This window comes from Manis javanica, chromosome 15 (assembly GCF_040802235.1).
Source record: "Manis javanica isolate MJ-LG chromosome 15, MJ_LKY, whole genome shotgun sequence".
Classification (NCBI taxonomy): domain Eukaryota; kingdom Metazoa; phylum Chordata; class Mammalia; order Pholidota; family Manidae; genus Manis; species Manis javanica.
Window position 1 is genome coordinate 539,874 of NC_133170.1, and position 24,431 is coordinate 564,304.

Consider the following 24,431-nt stretch of genomic DNA (forward strand, 5'->3'; position numbering starts at 1 on the left):
TTATAAACATTCTAAGAAGTCTGATCTCACACCCGCCACAGTGACGATTCTGCTCTCAGAGGTAGCAAGGTGGTCAGTGTGATGTTTTCTCAGTCCGTGAGAGCAGCTTGGCTGTTCAGCGTTCAACAGCATGCTCCCCTCCAGGATGGGCAGAATGCCTCTCCGCTTGCCGCTCTGGGTCACACACGGCCTGGTGGGGCGCTCGGTTCCCGAAGGTTGGATTCTTAAAATTAGCTTGAATTCTTGTTACTCAGAGAGTGGTAGCTGGTGGGCTGGAAGGCTGCCCATCAGGTACAGCATCGTGACCTATGTCCATGTCAGGGGTCAGCAAACCAGAGCCTGCAGACCACACTGCCTGCAGCCTCTCTCAGTATGACTAGCCAGCTGGGAATGGCCTTTACGTTTTTAAAGGGTTAGAAAAAGGAGATATTTATGAAGTATGCACTGTTTCATGGGGATCCGTTAAGAACCCTACTTACCATGCCCATTTTGCAGATAAACTGCAGTCCACAAAGGCTACGCAGCTCACCCAGCATGGCACTACCTGGCGGGCTGGGGGAGGGAGGGCCACGGGCCCACGGTGCAGCACCCTTAACTTCCCTGTCTCTCCATGTGCATCACTGCCATGGAGACAGGTAGGGGCTGAAACCCCAAATGCATCACTCCTGCAGGGGTGAAGCCCAGAATACCCAAGAACAGCACACCCTGTCCATAGTGTTTACAGGGGATTTTTCTGTCACTCCAGAGTTCCATCTTTAGAATTTGACAAAGAGGCATCATTTTGAGACGTAGGCTCTGGGTCTGAGGAGAAGGGAAACCAGTTGCTGTTGTGGGATGGAAAAAGAGGAGGAGGACACGTCAGGAGTCATAAGTGGTGTGCTCACAAAACCACACCCTGTCCCGACGCCGCAGGCAAAAACAGGAAGTGGCAGCAGTGCGTGGCAGCCACTCCGACAGGCACGGCCGCCCCACTCAGCTCGGACCTCTCCCACCCCGACCTCCCAAAGCATCACGGACCGATGGAGTCTGTTTCCATCTGCATGTCTCTTTGAACTTCTTCTTTAAGGATTCCGTTAGCTACCACTTGGTTTGCTCACCAGCAACCCATGTTTCTTTCTCTTGACAGCACAAAACATCTACCCTACTTTACGGGGAGCTTTGCACCAAAGAACTTAGGTTTGCCCACCAGGAAAGAGATGGAAGGAATTGCACCCATAATTGAGCCTCGCCCGTTCCCTGCCTAGCCTCCAAAAACCGTCTAGTTCACTTTGAAAACCCTTCTCTACTTCAGTTAGTGCATAGTGCAGCAGCCTCATGCTGCCAGATCCTACCGTGCTGGGCGTCTGGCCCTCAGAACGTGGAATTTAATCAGACTTGGTGACTAAGGAGGCCACTTCGGGACTGAATGATCACGTTTCCGCTCCTTCCCGTAAGGATTTTGTGAGCTCCCCAGTGAAACAGGAGCTGTGTTAATGAGCTTGGAGTTTAAAGAAGTGCACTCCCTCCAGGAAAGGTCTGGAGTAATAATGCTATCCTTTGAAAAGCTTCTGATATTTTTCATTTTAATACTATTGCTGTAATACAAGGTAACTGTTAAAGACGAGCGGGTCTGCAGGCTCTGACGCTACGTGACCTTAGATGAGGCACATCACCTCTCTGAACTCCAGTGTCCTCATCTGTAAAATAGGTAGTAAGGGTGCTACTCAGAGGTGGAATATTTAAAAAGTGCTTAGCAAGGGCCTGATGTAGTGAGAATACCCCTACATTCATTAGTAGTAAGGATTAATGAGGTGGTGTATTAATTATACTGAATCCCCTTAAAGTGCTAGGAAATGCACTTTTATGTAAAGGGTAATTTTGAATTTTTCAAAATTTTAAAATTTTCGTGTGAATCAGGGACTCGGGCCGCTCTGCCCTTTCTGCTCACCGTCAGGCCCCTTCCATCTGAGCTCTCATCACCTAAACGACGCTTCCTGCGCATCCCCTGCTCTCTGCTCACACCTCCCACGGCTTCCCTGTGGGAACCCAGGGCAGCCCCAGCCCAACTCCGACCTGCAGGCTCTGTCCGCTGTGCCTGACCTCTGGGAAGGAATTCCCGTCGGGTCGGCGTAGGAGTCACAGTCCCCCGGAACCTCCCTCTTGACCACACCCTGAACTTCCCTTCTCCACGGGCTCCTGTCACCCAAGCCTGGGAAGGCCCTGAATCTGAGCTTGCTGACCGCACAGGCCAGGGACGTGTTGCCCCTTCTCACAGGGCTGTCCGCGCCTGCCGGGCCCTCCCTCGTCTGCAGCAGGCACTCGCCTCTCTCAGCAGGTTTCCTATCCTGATGCGCTTCATGGAGATCCTTCCTTTGGAACAGGGACGGTTGGCAGAGGTGAGAGATGAGCAGGCAGAGAAGGAAGGTGTGGAAAGGTGGAGACGGTTTGGGAAGAGCGAGGAAGACGGTGTAGGAGGGGCCAGGGCCAGGCTGGCAGCAGAGGCAGAGAACCGGAGGACGGGGGTCAGGCCGGGAAGCGGGGTGGTTTCCACGGTCTGTCCGGTTGGTTCCCTTGTTCTGAAGTCTCAGATGTTTTGTGCACAGCCCTCCTCAACGGGCACATGTCTGCGAGCTGCGGAGTGAGGCACCGTGGGCGGTGGGGGTCGCGATAGCAAGGAGCACTGTGAGGAAGGCCCGCCCTGCAGCTCAGGGGCTTCCATGCAGACTGTCCGAATCCTGGGGCTGCGAACGCTTTGTGCTTGGTACCAGGCTCAGCAGAGAAAGACCTGCGCGCAGTGTGGCGAGGCCTCAGATCCTTCCAGAAGGCAAGAGACCTGGCAGGGAGGTGGAGGTGGGCCAGGAGGGAGGGGGGAGTTGAAAACGCATAAAAAATACATATCCTGGTGAGGTACCGCCCTCAGACCCCAAGGAAGCCCACCGTGGAGTAGACAGGACCTGCTTTCTCGCTGAGAGACGGTCAGCACCCCAGCAGCGATGGCAATTCAGCCGTACATGCCTCCACTCCCTGCAGGCTCCCCTGGACAGGCGGGATCCGTACCGCAGGGAGTCACGCTGTGGCCATGCGCCCACCACCATTACTGTGCCCGCTGTGTGGTGCTAGGTGGGCAGTTGTGAGAACCAGACCCTGAGATGCACCTGCCCCAGGGCCAGAGCTCGCTCGTGAAGTCCTTGCCACCCCAGGTGTGGTCCACGGGCCGACAGCATCACCACCTGAGAGCTTTTCAGAGATGCAGAATCTCAGGCCCCAGCCCAGATATACTGAGTCAGAATCGCCATCTTAACAAGATCCTAAGGAGATTCGTGGACACAGGAGGGTTGGAGGACAGCTGCTTTAAAGCTTGGCTGGCGGAGGGCGGGTCGTGCTGGGAAGGGCTACTGAGGGGTCTCTGCTTGCTGAGCGGAATGGGTCCTGGAAGAGTGAGAAGTGTGCCGGCCTGGTGGCCCCAAACCCCTCTGGGCTGTCCCCGGGCCCCGAGGCCACTGCTTCCCCCACCCCTGGCTGGGTCCCGGGGCGTCACTGACCCCTTGTCAGGTAGCTTGGCGTTTAGGAGATTGTCTCATCTTCCTCAAGTGTCATGGGGCTGGTTTTTCCTTTTCTTGGAGGTATAAGTTATGTACAATAAAATGTCCCTATTTAAAGGATAGGATTTGATGCACAGCTGTGAACTCACCACCACAATCATAGTGAAGAACATTCCAGTTGTCTTAAGTATTGGCTCTACTCATTGTCATGGCTTTCCACTTTATTTATACACTTATATAACATATAGCACTTTTAAAAAATGAAATAATGTAGTATAATGCTTTCCATATAATCTTTGGGTAAATTATGGAAGAACAACTACAGTCCTATCAATATGATTCAAAACAATGATAGTTGTTTTAAAAATGGTTGTTCAGATGTTATTGCTAAGGTATGAGTCAAAATATTCTTGCAGCTAAGAGCATGAATCCGTCTAGGACCAGTGTCGGGAGGTCAAGAAGTAGTGTGGCAGCAGGACTGTCTCTAGAAGACCAGTGTGGGCACGTTCTAATCTGGCATTCAAAGTGGTACAAAGCAGACCCCAAACAATAGGCTTGATTGAATGGTTAAAAACCTTGTTCATGTGCAATTACTGCAGGAAATAGTGCTCCCTAGAAGCCAGCAGGGTTTTCCTAAATAGCTATGGTAAACCAACTTTATCTTTTGAGATGAGAGTGAGCTGGCAGACCCCAGGGTTGTGGGAGAATGTACCCTGACCTTGGCAGGATGCTGGGCGCAGCTTCACCTGGCTTATCAGTGAGATTCTAATGTTTGTGGATTCGCTCATTCTTAGCTGCGGGTCTCTGTGTGCTGTTTGGTGCTGTATCTAAATAGGTCAATGGGTCAGGCCATGGCGGTGAATTAAACCACCATGGTCCATAGTCTAGTAGTAAAGAAACATAATAAAACAATAAAGTAAAAAGATTTCTCTGGCTGCTGGGTGGAGGATGGATCAGAGCAGGCAAGAAAAAAGAGACAGGTAGAGATGATCGCAGTTGCCCAGAAATGAAAGATGGTGGTGGCTTGGATTAGAGCAGGTGGCGGTGGAGATGCGAAAAGTGGGGATGGATTAGAGCAGGTGGCGTGTGGGCTTGGGATACATGTTGGAGGCAGGAGCGATAGGATGCTTGCCAGTGAATTAGACACGAGAGATGGGAGAATAGATAAGATCCCCTCCAAGCTGCACGTGTGCTCTCAGCAGACAGTGTGCGGCCCCGGATCCCTGTGTGTCTGCATGGAGGCCTCCTGCCCTGGGAGAAGAGCTGGACAGGCTAGTCTTTAAAGGTGTCTCCCTGTCCAGTAGTTCTGTTTCCTAACAGGCCTGCTTCTCCGGGGTCACCCAGTGCACCACACCGTTCAAAGTGATGCTGGCACGAGGGCTCTCAGAAGTTCCTGAGCACATTCTTCACTCCTTCCCCTGGCCCAGGCCCAGTCACGTGTTCTAGACCCCCTTCTCTCCTCTATCTCAGATCCCCTTCTCTCCTCTATCTCAGCAGGCAGCTTTGTCTCATTGCTGTTAAACTTTTGGCCAGTGGTTCGCAGTACGAAAGCTCGCCAGATCCCCAGATGAAAGAAAAGCCAAACCCCTCGTGCGCCTCCTAGTACAGGAGCAGAGCGTATGCTTCTCTTCCAGGAGACCACAGTCACTGTCCGTATGTCTGACTGCAGAGATGGGGGCGCAGTCATGCTCGGAGTGGAAGGCGTGTTCAGATAAGCCGTTAGGGTCCCCAAGTCACTCCCCTGCCCTCCCCTACCAACGTCACGGTCTCTGCGGCTCTAGCATCTCTGACTGCACCCTCTTAAACAGTTCCAGGATCTGTTATGCCAGCTGGGCAACGTATTGCTTCCTTCTAAGAATCTAAACAAGGAGGTAGACTTTTCTAAATTTTTTATCCTATTAATGCTAGATTCTGTTATGGCCTAAAGCAGTCCTAGAATTTTACATACAGATTTTGTCTCTTAATGACCTGATAGAAAAAGATTGTTGTTTTGTATTAGGTTCCAGTCCTTGTAGGGAAGGGATGGAGGAGAGTCTCCAGAAATAGAGTGGCTGCAGGCAACGAGACTGCCAGACTCTCACCCCAGCCCGGGCTGGGGCGCAGTGTCACATCTCCTAAACAAGGGAGCAAGAGGGTGCGTCCGTCCCTGGGGAGGCCCCCCTGCTGCCGCCGTTCAGTGTGGGGTGGAAGGTGGGTGAACTCTGCTGAAGTCTGTTCTGACCAACACCTTTCTCCAATTTGAAAAAGAGGTGAATAGGAGCTTAATGAAGAAATCTTTTACCTCTCCAGGATTACGAATCAGCTGCACACCACCTATAAAGAGCTTCAACCCCATGGAGTGTGTTATGAGGCCACCACGGGCACAAAGCACGTGGTCCCAGGGGCCGTGAGCCGAGGAGCGCATGTTCCCCAAGACTCCTCTGCGAACCATCTCGGGCTTCGGCCCTGTGGTTACTCTTTAGGAGGTGTCAGTAGTTGTCCCCCGGCCCACCCCTGGCAGTCCACCTGCCCCGCAGCAAGGCGTGCAGTCCTCAGGCTGCCTGCACAGAGGAACAGAAGCTCTAAGACCGAGAAAGCTGACGAGCGTCTCCCTGCCCGGGGCAAGGAAGACCCCTGCGGAGGCGGTGGCGGAGCTGGGCCCCGGGGCAGAGGTCCGGCAGGTGTGGGGCACAAGAGGGACTGCACCACGTGCCAAGTCTCCCTCAACTGCCCTGGCTAGAAAAATAATTGCCCTAATTACCCAAACATGGGAACAGTTGCAGGAATGCATTGTTTTAGGGATGTATGTTCCTACATCTAGGGGACTGGAAATTTTCTCTTTTTAATAAATAGGCTTTATTTCCAATTATTATGTCTGTTTTGACTAAATGATTCAGAAATAATCTACCACATCATTTTAATTGCCTTTTCTTGAGGAGCGCTTGATAATGAGCCAGATGTACCAAAACCAAAACACGAATTTATCATTCAAAAACGTCTTTTCAGAATGCTCGACTGTCAAAGTTAAACTGACCATCAGTTAAAAGAGGTGCTTACTCTTTTAAGAGGAAACCAGGTTTAAAAAAAGTGAATAATCTCAGGGGTCCGATGCATAGATTCAAAGGTAGCCATAGAGTAATGAAGTGAAAAGACCCCTGGACGTCGTGTAGGTGAGGAATTGAGAGCTGGCAGACGTGGAGCTAGTTGCCTGAGGCCACGTGGCCCCTGACCTCCGGGCTTCTGCCAGCCCGTACCCAGAACTCCCCACCCCGAAGCCCGTGCCCTTTCTTACACTCCCTCACTCGTGTCTACAGAAACTTTCTTTTGTAGTGTTGTTTGGAAGTCTGAAGGGACCTGGAGAGCTGTGTGGGGCTTGTATCACCGAGGATTCGAGCTGCTGGCATTACTCAGGTTCTAATGAGCAGTTCTTTATTTGCTAGAACATTTTTTATTGGGGATTTTAAGGCTATGATTAATAGCTAAAGCTTCCAGAATTGGGATACTGTCGACAAATGGTGTCAGCCATATGAACCTTTGCCCTTCTAACACGGAAGGTCAGACTATGTGCTTTTATTATTATGAGAGACTTATTTTCTCCACTTGAAGGGCCCTGCTGACTTCAGTGATGCTGCTGTCCATCTACTCGATAAACCTTCTGCTGGCCTGTTCCAAGGAAACAGGTAAGCTGGTGATCTGTCTGACGTCGTGAAAGCCGGGGTGAGTGATTTCCACGATGAGGCTCTTGTGAGCAAACGTGCCCTTCCTGTCTGGCAATGTGACTGTTAAAGAAGTACTTTGACCCTCAGTCCTTGGAAAACCCCGAGTGGCTTTTACCCAGAGAAACCCATGCAGCTGACAGCGGCCAAGAGCCGCGTCCCAAAAGGCCTCGTGGGTCCCACTCTTCTCCTTGCTTAAGATGAGTTCACTTTAGAGGCTTTGGTGTTTCCTTATGTCTTTGTAAATTCAGAACAACAGCCCCATGTCTTGATAGTACAGCCGCCGAGGTTTTAAGAGCAAACAGAGCCTCCATTCTCTTTGGTGCATCTCCCAGGGAGAAGACACCACTCCCAGGCGAGGTGGGCGTGGGTGTGCTCCAGGAAGACCAGCTTCTCGGGCAGTGTGATTCCGGAGTGTTTGTTTTCTATTCCTGGGACACTGGGTTAGGTTTGTCATTCTTTGATATTTACGTTAGCTAAAGCCACATTGGCTGACTTCTTGTGTATAGATAGATGACTCCACTTAACTGGAACAATTTGTAATAAATTGTCTAGTTTAAACACCAATCTTATGAGAATTAAACAAAAGTTTAATCATAGTCTGACCCATATTGCTTTCTGTAATCCTTTTGCAAACATGAGCCGAACTGTCATAAGGAAGTGTAAACACATTTTTTAAATGAATGGTTTAACACTTTATTGTTAATTGAGATTGAGCCAGTTGAACACTTAGAAGTTTGCCGTAGCCATATTCTTCTTTTGACAGATTTATCTACACTCTTTTGTGAGTTGCGTATCTTTGAATTCAGTTTAACAAGTGACGAAAATTCTGGTGTTATGGCCCTTACTTGAGTGTAAGCTTGTTATTATATTTAGGGCACATGAGGCATTGATAGAATACTGTATTAAAATCCCTTGTTAGCCTAATCAGTTCAGGTAATTAATTCAAAAGGAACCTTTCATCCCAGCCATCAGGATTTTTGTTTTTAAATGAAATCTTTAATTTAATGGTATGTACCAGACCTGAACATACGATCAGAGTGTGAATTGCCCCAATAACGTAGGCAGCCTTTTTCAGATATTCAAAAATAACCCCTTTGACCTGGTGATTTCATTGTAATGCTTTTGAAAAAGGAGAAATGGTGGTCATGGCTGACATTTCAAAGTGTCAAGAAGTTGTTTTATGATGAGAAAGCCGTCACGCCTGCGAGGCCAAGAAGGCTATTTGTGTGATTTTGGGGAAAGACGCAGAATACCTTGGGGAACAGGCAATAGAATGGTGACATCTTGGCTGGTTTTTGACTCTTGGAACCCTGTCGTGTCTTGTGTTCTCAACTGTGATTTCTGAATAGGCTGCATGGTTTATGAAAAGCTGGGAGAACAGGTCTTTGGCACCACGGGGAAGCTTGTAATCTTCGGAGCCACCTCCCTACAGAACACCGGAGGTAAAAAGAGCTTGCTTTTCTAAACATAACTTTAAAGGATGAACAATATTGTCTTTTCTGATACTGGTGGTTGGGTGGCCTCATGCATTTTAACATAATTGAAGCAGGATCGTTCTCATGCTGAAATGGCGCGTGGAGGGTCAAGCAGAGGTGGCAGCCCCTGGTTCAAACTGTGTGGAGGGTCTGGAGCTGTGGTCGCCCTCCTGGAGGCCGACTGAGCGCAGGGTGGGGACCTTCCGCGCGGCCCCTCTCACGATGCTCTCCTTCTCCCCCAGCAATGCTCAGCTACCTCTTCATAGTGAAGAATGAACTGCCCTCGGCCATAAAGTTTCTGATGGGAAAGGAAGAGGCATTTTCGTAAGTTATAAGACCGTATTTTATAAGATAACTAAAATGGTTTTAATTTAAATGTGCACTAGCCAAAGTTGTTTCATGAAAATTACAGAAAGAAAGTTTTACTTAGGTGGTGGTTTCCTTCATTGCTCTTTCAACAGCAGGTTTCTCTGGAATTATAAGGGCAGAAGCCGGGAGAGCCGTTTGAATGTGAGCCTTTAAAAGACATTCATCAGTCATGCTGCCACTGGCGGAGGCTGCATTTTCCCAGGAGCCTGAGATCTATATCTAGTTTCTATGAAATAGAACAAATATGGAGTATTCTAGTGTCTTTCTTAAACAAGGGACATAGCATTTTGGGAGCAAAATTCACGTGAGCCAGCTTTCTTAGCAGTGGTGCTAACCCTGGAGAATCTTGCAAGTACGTTTGGTGTGTCTGTCATGTTTGACTCCCTCTTGTTTAATAGTTCTTGTCCGACTTAGTTTCTTGTTTTTCAAGGGAGAATCACAGAAGCCAGAGTTTCTAGTGTCCTATCATCAGGATTCAAGGTCAAATACAAGAGATTAGAGAGAAAACAGCGCCCACCTGTGGGGTCTTGTTTTCCAACAATAGTAGCCAAGCAAAACAAAAGGGAATATTCTTTTTAAATAACTGATAAGACAGGTTGTAATCTGACAGGATGCAATGTGTGCATTCAGCTTTGAAACCACATAAATAATTCAAAGGAGGCCACCCGTAGCCAACGGGCAGGAAAAAAATAAACAACGTCCTTCCTTCCATTGCCTGGGGGAGAAAAGACAGTGATTGAGTTAACTAGGGTGACACCTGAGTGATGATAAAATCAATAGCAAAAATTAATAATAGTAAAAATCGGTCAAAGTATATCTGGAACCTTGCACTGAAGGAAAGAGACCTGATCCCTAAGGTGCCCTCTCTGCTTGCCCCTTTCAGGGCCTGGTACGTGGACGGCCGCGTTCTGGTGGTGGTGGTTACCTTCGGCATAATTCTCCCTCTGTGTCTCTTGAAGAACTTAGGTAAAGGAAGATCTTGCCTTTTTTATAGTCTCTGCAGTGCCCGGATGAAGCAGAAACCTGATAAAAATGAACTTTTCTTTAAAAAAAGTTTTAAAAAAATGACAGCCCTCTGCTGTCACTTGTAGGGTAGAGATTAAGTGGTGATAAGTTACGAGTATTAATCAGACTTCACATTAATACGGGATGAGAACACTGGTTGGTGTGTGGCTTCCTAAGTGATCCTGCTAAGCTGTGGAGGGGAGAAGGGAGGTGTCCCACCCCCAGGTGTCCCACCCCCAGGCTGCTCCTCACAAAGTCCTGCACAGCCGGAGTAGTTCAGTCAGACAAGTAGATTTCCAAGTCTACCTGAAGACAGAAAGGCGCTTACATTCATTCTCAGAAGGCCTATGAATCGCTCCCAAGGGATGCGAGTCTGCCAGTCTCGGTTTCTCGCCTCTCTGAAGGGGGGAAAGAAGTGAGGAGGCGAAGGGGTGGGTGCTGCTCTGTCGTACCCGTCTGGCCTGGCCTTTGCTGTGCGTGCTCGTGTCCAGAGGCGTGTGCCACCGCTGCGGGGGTCTCACATGCCCGGGACTGTGGCAGGCTGCCGTCGGTCCGGAGCCTCTCAGAGGCATTTCCTTTAGTTCTGGGCGAACTCAAGGCAGACGTTTAGACTCGAGTTTTTCCCAAGGTGATTGCTGACTGTAGTTTTTTGTTTTGTTTCATATGAAAAATACTAAGCCTCTTCAGCCATTCTGTAAGATCTACAAGTAAATTTTTTAAAAAAACTACCTAGTTTCCTGGTTTCTGGGTCTGCGTGTAGGCTTTGAGTTTAAGTAGAGAAGGACCGTCTGCCTTGGAGGACAGTGCAGCTCCCCAGAGGCCGCCAAACGCTGGCTTTCTGGAGGTTATGGTGTCGGGCTCTCACAGGCACGCCTGAGGGGCCAGGTAAACATCCCAGATGCTTGTTTATGTCTAGAAAGCACTTCCCCCTCCCTGTACATGCCCCTCATCTGGGAGGGGGAGAACTGCAGGTGATACTCAGCACGGGCACAGTAAGTGCGTAGTAGGTAATTGTCATCATGCGGACCAAGGAGTCGGTGGACTTGCCCATAGGAACCCATCTGAGTACAGCAGCAGAGACCTGGGGCTGAATTTGGGAGGCTCTTTTTCCTTAGATTCTGGGAATCTAGACTCTCTAGCTTGTCAGGGACAACTGGAATCACAACAAACATGTTTTTACTAAAAGTCACCATTTTTTACAAATATAGTAGGATGATCCCATGATAAGTCTTGCATTCACAGTGGCAAGTATGTGTGTTACCGGGACCCCAAACTATGCTTGAAATCATACATTGAAAAACATGAGGTAATGGATGAAATAATAATGATTTTTTAAATTTTTCTTTAGGGTATCTCGGCTATACTAGTGGGTTTTCCCTGAGCTGTATGGTTTTTTTCCTAATAGTGGTAAGTACTGATAGAAAAGCTTGGTTTTGCTGTGGTACAATGGCATGTAAGAATCACTCATTATTTGTCTTTGTTTGATAAAGTCTGCATTTTTTAATGCCAGGTTATCTACAAGAAATTTGAACTTCCCTGCCCTGTTCTAGAGCTGAACTCAACAAGCGCTAATTCCACAAATGCAGACATGTGTACGCCAAAGTATGTTACCTTCAATTCAAAGGTAAGTATCCTTATCCTTCAACTATAAAAAGGAGCATTTTTTAGGGGATTACATTTCTCATACTTGTGATTAAACTGTGCTGAAGGTGTTCATTCTCAAAAGAATACAGAACCACTGCTTCCAGACTCCACAATCCATTTAGAGACCTCCAAGAAATACATAAACATTGTATTTCATGTTCCCTCTTACCCAGTTGTTGTGTAGGAAAATATTAAGCAAAATCTCTTTCTGGACAATTGTCTCAGCTCTTCTCTTTCTTGTGGATCTTTAAAAAGAGATTAATAAGCCTTTTATCTGTGGCTTACCTGGTGGTGACAGAAAGGAATACCCCAAACTTGTCACTAGTGTGTAATTTTCTCATGTGTGTACTTCTCAGGTTTTCTTGTTGTCCATATTCCTGCAGGAATTTGGTTATGACCCTGGTTATGACCAGGAGTGTGGAACAGCCGTAGTGGGCTGTGGGGCCGCTCAGCCTGGGCTTGATCTGCAGGCAGACCCTCTGACCTCAAGTGTGTGAACAGGAGGGTCCACTCTCTATCTTAATAGAATAGAATAGAACATTGGGCAGAATCAGAGCATGAGAAATGTTACTATTCCTTCTTTCGCTGCTGTTGCTTTTCCCATAAGAAGTTACATTGAGTTTGAGAGTTTAAAAAGTCTCACCTAAGAAAACGAAATCTCTCTCTCATGCTCTCTTACACCTAAGGATACAGCCAGAGTAGTGAGTGTGGAAGTAATTTTCCATCTTTTAAGTCTTGTTTGATGGACCCTGTATGGAGCAAAGAGTAGTGACAGAGGTGGAAGCCCCAGGTGCACCACCCAGCCAGGAGAGTGCAGGGCCTGTCTGCTGCTTGGGGTTGTGTGAGGACTCGGCAAGACAACACAGGAAAAGTTGTGTAACTGGGTAGCACCATGCGAACACGGGCCATGCTCTGCCTGGGGTATGCAGAACGTGCTCTTGGTGAGCTCAGGAAAACTCGTCTGTGCCAAGTGCTAATGTCTCAAGCCAGGTAAGCTTCAAAAAGCTGCTCCTATTTCAGGAATCAAAGCTCTCCTAATAACCGAATAATCCAGGGATTCTGAAGAGCTGTCAGATAAAAAGACAGCTCTGAAACACTGCAGCTATATAGTTTTTAGGGTAAAAATGCCTTCTTTTAATGTTTGTTTTTTTTTTCTTTCAAATAGACGGTGTACGCTTTACCAACTATTGCATTTGCATTTGTCTGCCACCCGTCAGTTCTGCCAATTTACAGTGAGCTTAAAGAGTAAGAGATTTGTTTCGTTTTTTACCTTAATCACTTTATATCGCCTCATTAATAGGCAAGTACTGTACTGAAATTAAGGGGCTCATCTAATGAACCACAAGGGCATGTCACACAGCTTCAGCATGTACTTTCTGACATTCTTGAGCAAGTTCTATATATTGAGGGGAAGAAAAAGAGCAAGGAAAAACAGAAACTGGTAGTGGATTTGGCCATAAATATGTAAAGTGACCAAGTTAATTTGGCTTTTCAGTCACTGTATTGGGAGAGTCCAGTGTTCGTGTTGCTGTGTGTTACTTAGGCCCACTTTGCAAGTGGGTGAGAGTTTCCGACACCTCTGTGAACTGTTAGATATGTTACGTCTGGTTCACCTGTTGGTTTAGGTGGGAAGGCTGGTCAATCAGCAGAAACAGATTAAGGTCAAGACCACAAACAGACAAGAGAAAAGAATATTGTTGTTCATTTTAAAGTCTTAAGATGATTCTATGATTGTTTTTATAGCTGTTCTAGAGAAAACTAAAGGCGTTCTTACAAATGTCCTACTTCTCTAGTCAGCCCCCTGTTCTCAGACTTTACAAAAATAGTCATGATGGCAAAGCCTTAGCTCAGAAAAGTTACACACGATAGCCTTCTAGTTGCGTTTTTGAGGCAAAATGTTGATCTCACTTAGCATTGAATTCTCTCATGATTCTTCCTCTTTTCTAAATCATGGGTAAATTCTGGAATATCAATGTCCACTTACCTATGTGCAGATCAAATCTACTTTATGATCCTCTGTTTAGGGTGTTTAAATATGTCTTTGGCATTTTTCAGATGTCATAGCCCAGGCTTTAGTTTCTAATTTTCTCATGTGTGTACTTCTCAGGTTTTCTCGTTTCCCATATTCCTGCAGGAATATGGTTATGACCCTGGTTATGGCCAGGAATGTGGAACGACCGAATGCCGTGACTGTCAGTGGTCTGTCACTGAGCACAGGTCTTGGAGATTAATTATCTGGGCAGTTAAGGGAAGGCCTTAAAGGTTCACCGGAACTCCCGGAGTGGCCGTCCCCTAAGAGGTCGGGCCCCTTGTTGCCACGGCTCTGGCCTCATGGGCGCTTGTCGCTGAGCTGTGCAGACGTCCCTGGCGTCTCTGGGCTGCTCAGCCGGGAAGCCTGAACCAGAACCGCGGCTTTAGCAAAGGGCAGCTCCACTTGCTCCTGATCTCTGGGACTGTGGGGGCGGCGCGGGAACTGCCGCCTTCTCCTTGTGCACGCTGAGTGTGGAGGTGACTTCAGACACAAATATGAAAGGAATACTCTCCGCCCTTCAGATGGAACCCGATATTCTTTCAACAGAATGGGGAAGAAACTCAAGGGAGGGTTGTTAGTCCCACGGATCTCTCCCAACACCCCCTTGGCATCGAGGAAGTCGTCCTCAGCCGACGTAACTACAGCTGGTCAGATCTGCTGTAGCCTGATAGAAAGTCCAGTTCGTTTTCTTCTGTGTTACTACTGGTGTTTAAATGCAGCATCGTGGCTTTTGATTTGTCACATTCCTTTATCTTTGTTTAGTCACTCACAGAAGAAGATGCAGATGGTGTCAAATATCTCCTTCTTCGCCATGTTTGTCATGTACCTCCTGACCGCCGTCTTTGGCTACTTGACATTCTATGGTGAGTGGCTTCTGCCAGCACACACGCACGGGCGCATGCAATGAGCTGGTAAAACTCAGTATCAAAATAGCCTGTGACATGGTAGCCAAGAAGAGCAGCAAACCTATGCATCGATTTTACTGGTCCTGCGCTTAAAGCAAGTGGCCGTCACTCCGTTCCGTATCCATGCAGGCTGCACTGTAGCAAAATTACTAAACAAAGATACTGTCATTTTTTTTTCTCCTAATGCTGTCCTTAAAAGAAATTCATTTTATAAAGTATGCCACCTTTACTGAGGGAAAGCTTTGCTAATTGCTGTTGCAAACTGGGTCAAATGCCATTAATAGAAAAGAGAGAGACAGATGTTGGAAGTGAGGGGAGAGTGCTTTACCCCAACTCTCCACATTAATTAAAAATAAGGTGTCCAAGTGTTCCCAGCAAATTGGAGCCCTGTGGAGATTTGAAAGAGTGGCAGAGAAAGTTAAAGGTTAAACCTGAGGGGGCACCAGGCTTCCATTGTAGTCCTTACTGGCCCCTTGTGAGTGGCAGCACCTTCCTCAACTACTTCATCCTCTTATTCAAACCATCCTAATGCTTTATTTGCATCTTTCATTATCATTATAATTTGGGACCTGATTAAAATTTGAATACATATATTTCACCTTCTTCTCTATTCAATAACATTTATTTGTAAGACTTTTATTTTTATAAACACAAATGTCTCAAAAAGTTAGACATGTGTAGAGATATTGATTCAGCCTAGAGAGAAGGGCCACCCTGGTCGCGCAGTTGTATTATTAGCATTTTCACAAGCATTGGAGAACATTGTCAAGTGGATCCATAGATTCCATACTTAATTTCTGCACAAAAATGGCATTTCTGAGTTTCCTGTAGTTGCAGGATGGAGGGTGGGTAAAAGGAGGGGGAGAGAGTTTAGTGTTGGCTGAACAGTCCCATTGTTATTTTGCTTAGGCTGTGGTTTTTCTTTAAAAACCCTTTTTTCCACCCTGCATATAATGGAATACCAAACCTTTTTATACTCTTATGCTAAAGAAAAAGGCTCAGCTGTTTTTAAATGGTTAGGAATTTTGAACCAAGGAAATTAGAATATTGAGACTTTTGTTATAACCTATTATAACCTTTATCCAAAACTGAGACCAGTCTGTGGCACAGACTAAAACTGGGGGTCCACACCCAGGACCCTGAGGCTGGTGACAAGAAGCCCTGGGAAGATGACCCGTGGGCGGCAAGTGACCACTGTGAGAGGCACCCACACATGCCCGCTGCCATCCGGCACCCTTAGCCCTGGCTATCTTTGAAATAAGACTTCCCAAAGTTCAGAGCTGAGACAGAGTTCAGGGTAGCACATAAGCTAAATACTATTTTTGAATAAGAGAAACATGCATGGGAGAGAATTATTTACTGATGTGGTTGAGTTCCATTCATGCCTCTGCCGCTGGGCCACCAGGAGATGAGTTTTAGGAGGTTACTTTGGGGGAGGCTGTGAGTGGCCTGCCGCCCTCCCAGCGAGACTGCAGCCGGGTTGGGGGGGGCCCCGGCGGGCATGGGGGGCTTCCTGCGGGCTGCTGGCTTCCAGTCCCACTCACTCCCGCTGTGATCTGGTGTGAGTTAGCATCCCGTTCTGCGCGTCTTCTCCTGGCGATGGTCTGGGTCCCTGTGGGCACTTCTCTGTGGCAGGTGGGACGCATCTTTGCAACCTTCTGAGTCGTTGTAACAGATGCGTCAGTACCCACGACATTGCTTCCCTGCCCTGCCCCCGCCTCAGAGAGCGTGCAGTCGGACCTCCTGCACAAGTACCAGAGCAGAGACATCCTCATCCTGTGCGTGCGGCTGGCCGTCATCGTCGCCGTCATCCTCACAGTGCCTGTGCTGTTCTTCACGGTGAGTGGGAGGCCTCGCGCCTCCACCTGCCCCCGGGCCCTGAGCAGGGAGCAGCTGTGCGGTGACTTCCCCGCGTCCCTGAAACTGCACCAGGGGCAGGTCCCAGACGTGGCCAGCAAGTCAGAAAGGGTGGGGTCGCTGAGATGGGGTGCATCTCCATTCTGATGGCTCTGCCCCTCTGCAGAGAAATGCAGGTGGGATGGATGCTCGGATCTTGATCATGCATGGGGGGGTGTAGGAGGGCCGGGAGAGAACACTCGGCCGCAGTAACACAAAGGACCTCCTGTTCGTCAACTAGGGCATTTCTGTCTGAAGTCAAGGCCTCCTTCCTCCGCCGCACTGTCTGTGGGTTCACTGGGTGCCGCCGAGCACTCCGTGAAGCCCTCTGTGCTGGTGCGTCAGCCTCTGCAGGGCCCTTACGGAATCTGCTTCCTTCCCCACAGGTTCGTTCGTCTTTATTTGAACTGGCTAAGAAAACAAAGTTTAACTTATGCCGTCACACCGTCGTTACCTTCACGCTCTTGGTCATCCTCAACTTGCTGGTGATCTTCATTCCATCCATGAAGGATATTTTTGGGGTCATAGGTACGGCTTTCTGACACGCTTGCCCTTCTGCAGGTGTTTAAGAAGCTAAAATACCACATTAACAGCTTCATTTTTCTCCCTGATTTTACAGGCGTGACATCTGCTAATGCGCTAATTTTCATTCTGCCTTCATCTTTGTATTTAAAAATCACAAACCAGGATGGAGATAAAGGAACTCAGAGAATGTGGGTATGTCTCCTGCCGCTCCAGCTTCCCCGGCAGGCTCACCTGCACCCCGGCAGTCTGTCCCCCCAGCACCACTTCCAGAGGCTGGGAGGCAGGCAAACACCCTGTGGTTCCCCTGTGGGAGATTTAAACGTGATTTCAGAAACTACCCCACGAGGTGCAGCCTTGTTCTCTGGTGCCCCTCAGCTCTGGCTCTTAGAGCTGGACCCAGAGAGGGACCCCCAAGAGGGCAGCCCTCCACGTCTGCGATTCCGGCCACGAAGCTCCTACCTGCGGCCCAGGAGTGCGTGGTGCCTGTGCTAAAAATGGCTGAATTAGCCTCAAGACCGATGTGAATGAAATGCTCTGGAGCCGCAGACCTGGATCCAGACGCTTCCTTGCCATGTGGGATTCTTGTTCCCAGGCCTGGTGGTGTTCAGGGGCGCCTTGAAGGTGGGGCCCAGGCAGGAAGGCAGGGAGAGGAGGCTGCTGAGTGAGCTCCTTCTGGGGCACCGCTTTGCTCGGCCCAGAGGGGTCTTCCCAGATGGCTGAGCCGTGGCTGACACGGCCCCGCGTCAGCGGCCCAGCGCAGAGCTGTAGGCAGGAGCGCTGTCGTCCAGGAGGTGCCACACTCGTGCTGCTGCCGGAGCAGCTCCTCTGTCATCAGGACTGTCCCTGAAGCCATGAATCCCAAGTCCTTCCAAGGCAGCCCAGAGAGGAAGGAGCAGCCACCTGACACGCAGTGAAATACACTGAGTGCATCTGAAATCGTGGCGGCCCATCGCCCACGCGTTCTCCAGGCCCAGACCCCACCCCGTATAGCTGGGGGTGGGCTCTGCGGAGAGCGTGAGACAGGAGTCCCTGCGGTGCCCCCTGGGCGTTAGACCTGACCCGCTCCGACGCTCTCTGTCCCCCGGGTCTCCCGCTCTCCTGATGCCCTGCCCTCTCTTGGCGAAGCGCTCGTTCTGCGCGGCAGTGTGTGATCCCGTGTTCTCCCGATTCTGGGTTTAGTGACCTTCGAAGTAACTTAGACGCTTGCTTCCCATTTCACTCGATCAAGTCTACTTTGCTTTTTATATATTTTTTTCCCACTTTTTTCAAGAAAAAATGCTCCTTGCCAGTGGTAACCCAGGTTAGTTGGTGAAGAACAGCAGAATGGTCTATATGTTTGCCAAGGCCATTCTTTTTTCAGCTGTGATCTTAGTTTCAAAAAGCTGTAAGAATACCCATCCAGCTGTAGGACGGATTCGCTCCGAGGCGACCGTGAGGTCAGAGAGTGTAGACCGTGACTGCATAGCTTGTTCCTGTCTTCCCATCTTTAGAGAATCAGATTCATATGATTTTAGGAAGATCCTCAGAGGTCAGCAATGGTCGTGATGAACCCCAAATACAAGGGGACACAGAAGGAGAGGGAAGCATCTCTGTTTCTTCCCGGGTGTCTGTGGACAATGTCTGCTCTACTGTAAGTAACTTGTGCCTTCCTGTCGCTGCAGGCCGCCCTCTTCCTTGGTCTCGGGCTGCTGTTCTCCCTCGTCAGCATCCCCCTGGTCGTCTACGACTGGGCCTTGTCCGGCGGGGACGAGGGCCACTGAGACCACCTGAGGGAGAGAATGTTCCAGTCTCCTGCCCAGTCAGGTGGCCACACATCAGCCGCTGTCATCCCTTCTGCAAGTTTACAGAAGCAAACAAATATATCAGATACTTAACGTGGAATAGCACGTTGGTAGCAAAACAGACCTGTTTCTATAATTCTTCGTGTCCCTCTAATATCTGAGATCGATTTAAGGATTGTGGATTTTATTTTTCCAAATTTCATGTGATCGTATTTCCCGGTACTTTCCACCGTCGGTCATTTTTCACTTTCCTCTTTCATGACTTGTGGTCTCTTAGAACTTTGAAACATGATCATCCTTATGTTTGTTTATGATACATCTGGATTCTGAAATAATTTTCCTACCAATGTTTAACTCATATTATGTGTACCTTTTTAGAAGAGAAAATCTTGAATTGTATATATTTATTTTGCTTTACAGAGAAAAAGTTTCGTAGATAATTTGCCTATTTTGGTTAACACAGCACACAGCATAATCACAGGAGAGTCACAGGGCTTGTGCCGCTGCTGGGTCAGAACTGCCCAGTACTCAAGGCGGCTCTGATGACCTGGCGGCCACGCTCCACTCTCCAAGAGACCTTCTCTGACGGGCACTCTCAGCTGCGATGGGGGTGAGAATGATTTCTTACCGTGGTAAACACAGTAAACCAAATATTTTGGTAATCTAGCAAATGAAATTTCATTTCCCTCTTGGCAAATTGTTGCTCTGATCTGAGTCAACTACTTCTGAAGGGGAACTTCGTGACAAGCTGAGAAGCCAGGGGCTGCAGAACAGGGCATCCATGAGCCCAGGGAAACACTCGTAAGGCAGACGGCCTGCAGCCCTGCACCTGTACCGTGCAAGGGGGACGTTCTTTCAGATTATCAACCCAGCAGCTTTTACACATGTCCACCAGCTTTAAGCACAGAGAATAATGTGTATCTAGCCAAGGATGATCGAGGATAAGTAATTCCTGTTTTATATTGGGTACTTTGTGGGCAGTCTGTACAAGACTTGTTTTATATCTATAAATTTAGGTTATTGCAAATACAAGATTTTTGTACCTTAAATAAGCCTCATTCCTATTTCTTCTCCATTAACAACCCATCCAGAGTCTTGAGAGAAAAAAAGAACCCCCAGAGACCGAGTGTGAGAGCTTGTGAGATTCCTGACACGTCCTTCCCCCACAGGGGGCTTTGGTGCTCAGCTCTTTCCTCTTCCCAGCCCTGAGCAGGTGCGGGCCCTCCCGCCCCCCTGGCAGGACCCTCACAGGAGGACAGAGCTGCCCCACACTCTTACCCACCTCTCCTAAAGGGGTGAAGGAAACTACACAGAAACTGAAAAAGCAGAGAGCTGGGAATGAAGTGTAGCTTGGAAAGGAATGGGGAACAGTAAAGAAATCTCAAGAATTGCATCCCTCCAACTAGACCACACCCCTGATTTGACTTCCCGCATCGCAGTTGGGAGTGTGCAGGCCTCATGAGCTGGTCTCTGGAAACAGGACTTGTGTCTTTTCTGTATTCTGGTTGAACTTCAACACGGTAAGTTCGCAGAGCACAGATTTCTTATCCAGAGAGAAGTAGAATCTAACCACAGACCCTTGGAACATGGATCTGTCCCTCCCTTTACACACTAATGCCCCAAGGCAAAGGCAGGCATCAGGCACCTTGCTGGGGGCCCTGGTGGAGAAAAAGGAAATGTTATTTCCTATATTGCTTGGTGGGATCACTGGAACTCAATGGGATGCTCCAGGATCACATCCACATTAGGTCAGAGTCCAGGCATTTAGATGTGAACCCCTACCTGTGAATACCTAGACTAGTGAACTTACAGCCACCCCTGTCCTTTCGAGCAGTGTCGTCCACATTAGATGTGCAAGGAAAGGAGGGAAACAGCAAGGACATCGGTCAGCCGGAGGCCTGTCTAGACCGAGTGAGGAGAGAGCCAGGCTCCCCGCTGACACACAACCACCGAGTCTGCAAGCTACCATCCATTTTCCCTGTTAAAGTATAATAGTTCATTTTACACACAGAGTCGGTTTAGGAAATTATCATTAGCTGTTGGGATGGGTAGTGATATTTTTGCATCTCTGGATCTTAAGTGTCAGTATTTTTTATTATAATTTAAACATTTATTTGGAGGAGGTACATTGTCATATATGTCTAATACCAGGGGTTTTAAAAGTCTTCTTTGTATGTTTGTTTATTGTGGACTGAATGTAATGGATCCTGCTGTCACTTGTTAAATACCACTGATTAATCATTTGTGGGGGGTTGGCTGTGAGGTATACTGCTCTTATTCTTCTTGTTCAGAATAGTGCGCTGGTAGCTAAAAACCCAAGTGTCACAGATGTTAGGTAGAATTTAAACAACACATTCAAGCCCTGTAGATGTTCTCCTGCTGAGTTAGTGGGCTTGAGAACCACGTTCCCTGGTGGACCCTTAGGCAGACAGGACCCTGTGAGCAGTGCCAGCTTCGCACTCAGGGTCCAGAACTGCTCTCTAGGACATCACCCACCCTGACCTACTTAGTGTTACTTATTGGAAGTGGGGATAATAGAGTGTGTGTAGGAATGACATATAGTCATGTCAAGCGTGCAATCCCATTTATGAGCAGGTCATTTTGCAAAATTGTCTGTAGTTTGCAACCTGGATGTATTTTCCTTCAGGGACCAGGCTATGCATGGTTTCTAGGCCCCTAGACCAGCTGGGCAAGGTGGTGGAGCCAGAGTTCAGCTGCAGTAGGATAATGCAGCAGGCTTCCAAAGAGCCACTAAACAACGTCACCCCCTGCTGGCTGGGGGGTGTTTCAGAGCTGCCCGTTAAGTTGTTACTGGAACTTGAACTGCCCGTCCCAGCCACACGCCACCTGCTGGACGGTGGGGGTAGAGCCGTCACCCGTTAGAGGGACCAGATGGCCTGAAGGAGGGTCTCCAGCAAAGGAGGAAAAGGACAGGACAGGCCACCGGGGAGCGAGGTGGTGGGAGGAGGGCGGCGGCGGACGTGCTGTGAGCTGCCAGGGCCAGTCCTCAGCTGGCCCCCTTCTCTCCTCTGAGGGTCTCTGGCTTCTGCCCTACAGTTGTCTGCCTGCTGCAGAAAGGTGTTGCTGCATAGCTTCTCCCACATGCCAGCCACTGAGGCCAGCACAGCACTTCCAGTGGGTTTCCTGCTAGTAGACGGGGGTTTAACCACCCAGTAATCAGTCAAGAGGTTAGAAAAGCTCTCTACCCACCTCCCTTTCTTACATTTGAAAACCGTGCTGAGAAAGGCACACCTGGGTGTTGGGCACAGGGCTTGGGATGTACAAAGGGCTGTGTAGGATTCCTCGGTATTTCAGAGGACCCCTCTGGCTGTTAACCCAGAGCCAACTTCTTTCTGGAGTTGGACTCAAGCCTCTAACCAGCGGTTCTCAAAGTGTGGTCCCAGATTGGCTGTGTCAGCACCCGCAGGGCTTGCTGGACTACAGACTCGTTCTCGGGGCCCCCACCCCGCCGACAAGTGAATCAGCCGTCGGGGTGCAGGCCACGCAGCCTGAACAAGGCCCCTGGTGGTCTTGATGCACACCAGGTTTGAGAACCGCACTCAGTTTGTCTCCTCTTTGCTCCGTTGGGCCTGCCTCAAGGTGGTTCTCGGAAAGGCAGGCCGCCTGTGCTCCGCCCGGCTAGCTTGAAGCTGAGGCATGATAAGGGTGCATTTTTGAAACTGAAGAAATGTAAGTGGGGTGGTTTTAGTTCAGATTTTTAGAGGAATGAAACTAAAATACCCTTTGTAAATGTACCCTAGGAGGAAACAGTTCCCGCCAGGTGTGCCCCAGGTGTGTGCCGTCTGGTGATCAGGCAGCCCTGCACTTACAGGGAGTCCCCCACTGAGGTCTGCTCACACCAGCGTTTGCACACTCAGCGACAAGGGTGAAGGCTGCTGGGGGGGCAGGAGGTCGCGGGGGGATCCAACACTGGGTTTCATGCCTTAGAGCAGAAGCCGTTCGTCTCCCTCTGTTGATCACTTGTAGATGGCTTGAGGCTTAAAAAACGACATAATTTCTCCATTCTAGTTCACAGTAAACTTCTAGCTACTTGCAGAATAGATACAAACTGTGTCACTTAGCAGTACAGTGGTTTTCCTTAGGGAAGGTAGATCTGAGAATCCTACAGCAACAGAACATGCTTCCTCTAAATACACCAGTGAATTCTTTATAGTGACATAAAGCTTTTGGGTACAAATTGGGGATGGAGTGGCTAACAACTGAAAAATATCACTAAAGCTACCAGGGAAGGTTCTTGAAAAACATGCAAAATTCACAAGGCTCAGACATTCTCCTTTAGGGTTTTCAGAGGAAGGGCTGTAAAACTGGGCCCATCTGTGCACAGGCTTGAATTTGTTTTTTTAAAAGGAAGAATCTATGCAGCTGAGGCTTTCTGTAGGAAATAGTTCATTTGTATGTAAAAATGCTGTAAATAAACAGGAGGCTGTATATTTTTGCAGTTGTTGATCACACAGAAATAGAAGTCTCTAGTATCTGTCTATCGAGAATAAATGTTTTCGTAGATATTAGTGGGTTTGTTTGGGAATTAGAAAACCGACATTCTCTCCCAGATAACAGTTCTCTCAGTGTTAACTTAGAACCTAGAAATCATACTTGTTTAGAAAGAGAAATGTCTGGGAAATAGTTGTGTTGATTTCTTATAGTGGTATTAAGATCAATTATTTAAAAGATAGTTCTCTGAGCTACAAATATAAGGAGTATTTAGACCCAAATTATTGTCATTGAGAAATAGGTACAAGCAAAATGACAAACTGTGTCTTCATTATGCTCTTCCACTGTTCACTCCGACGCCACTACACAGTATTCATGAAAACAGAAGCTGGGGAGGAGGATTTTTTTTCCAAGATTAAATTGCTGCAATTCCCAAACTTTGAAAGGGCGGGAAGGTGGGGGAAAACTTGAACATTAACTATGAGCACAAATTTGAGGGGAAAAAAAGAAAGAACCATTATTTCATCAAAAAACTTTTGAAAGTCTTGCATGTCTGTCTTCTCAGTGTTGATGTCAACATACTGTCTTAAGTATTTTTTCTCAGAACACCTGAATCTTGATCACTGGTATGTAATCCACTCTCTAGAGTCTAGTGTATTTTACATTTCATCTAAGTCTGGAATGTGTAGCACCCCACTGTTATATTATTGTAAAACCTTGTAAATGAATTTCAGATGGGTGATATAAGTGAGTCACAAGTCACAAAACTTGGTTGTTCATGATTAATCAAATAGAGGTTTTTTTTCCCCAGGATGTGGTATAAATAAAGAAATGTAAGAAGTTCTGTTCTATAACTGCTCTGTTAACATAGTTTTTAAACATTAAAAATGTGAACTTACGAATTTTGTATTCATTATTTCGAGATGCAATACTAAAAAGGGTACATTTGGGAACCATATGCACTATGCAGGATTGGGGACAGCACTGCACACATTTGTCAGTATTCTGAAACACTAAGTTTGTGGAAGCTTATATTTAAGTGCCCAAACTTTAGAAATATTTCTGGTAGAAATCTATCTGGTCTGAAACATTATATATTTGTCCATTGTTCGTAATCAGAGTAGGCTG

At 47.9% G+C, this 24,431-nt stretch overlaps 1 protein-coding gene across 4 annotated transcripts in view; it reads left to right on the forward strand.

Annotated features, from left to right (window-relative positions):
* The window catches only part of SLC38A1 (solute carrier family 38 member 1), a 53,571-nt gene extending 29,370 nt beyond the window's left edge, over window positions 1–24,201 (forward strand). For all 4 annotated transcript variants that reach the window (XM_073223390.1, XM_073223391.1, XM_073223389.1 and 1 more), the window contains 12 exons: window positions 7,107–7,180; window positions 8,569–8,661; window positions 8,937–9,018; window positions 9,947–10,029; window positions 11,417–11,475; window positions 11,579–11,692; window positions 12,878–12,957; window positions 14,507–14,607; window positions 16,373–16,488; window positions 16,932–17,073; window positions 17,165–17,262; window positions 18,732–24,201. In XM_073223390.1, the coding sequence (XP_073079491.1) occupies window positions 7,107–7,180; window positions 8,569–8,661; window positions 8,937–9,018; window positions 9,947–10,029; window positions 11,417–11,475; window positions 11,579–11,692; window positions 12,878–12,957; window positions 14,507–14,607; window positions 16,373–16,488; window positions 16,932–17,073; window positions 17,165–17,262; window positions 18,732–18,830 (1,141 nt within the window). In that variant the 3' untranslated portion in view covers window positions 18,831–24,201. The remainder of the gene's footprint in view (window positions 1–7,106; window positions 7,181–8,568; window positions 8,662–8,936; window positions 9,019–9,946; window positions 10,030–11,416; window positions 11,476–11,578; window positions 11,693–12,877; window positions 12,958–14,506; window positions 14,608–16,372; window positions 16,489–16,931; window positions 17,074–17,164; window positions 17,263–18,731) is intronic.
* The last annotated feature ends 230 nt before the right edge of the window (window positions 24,202–24,431 follow it).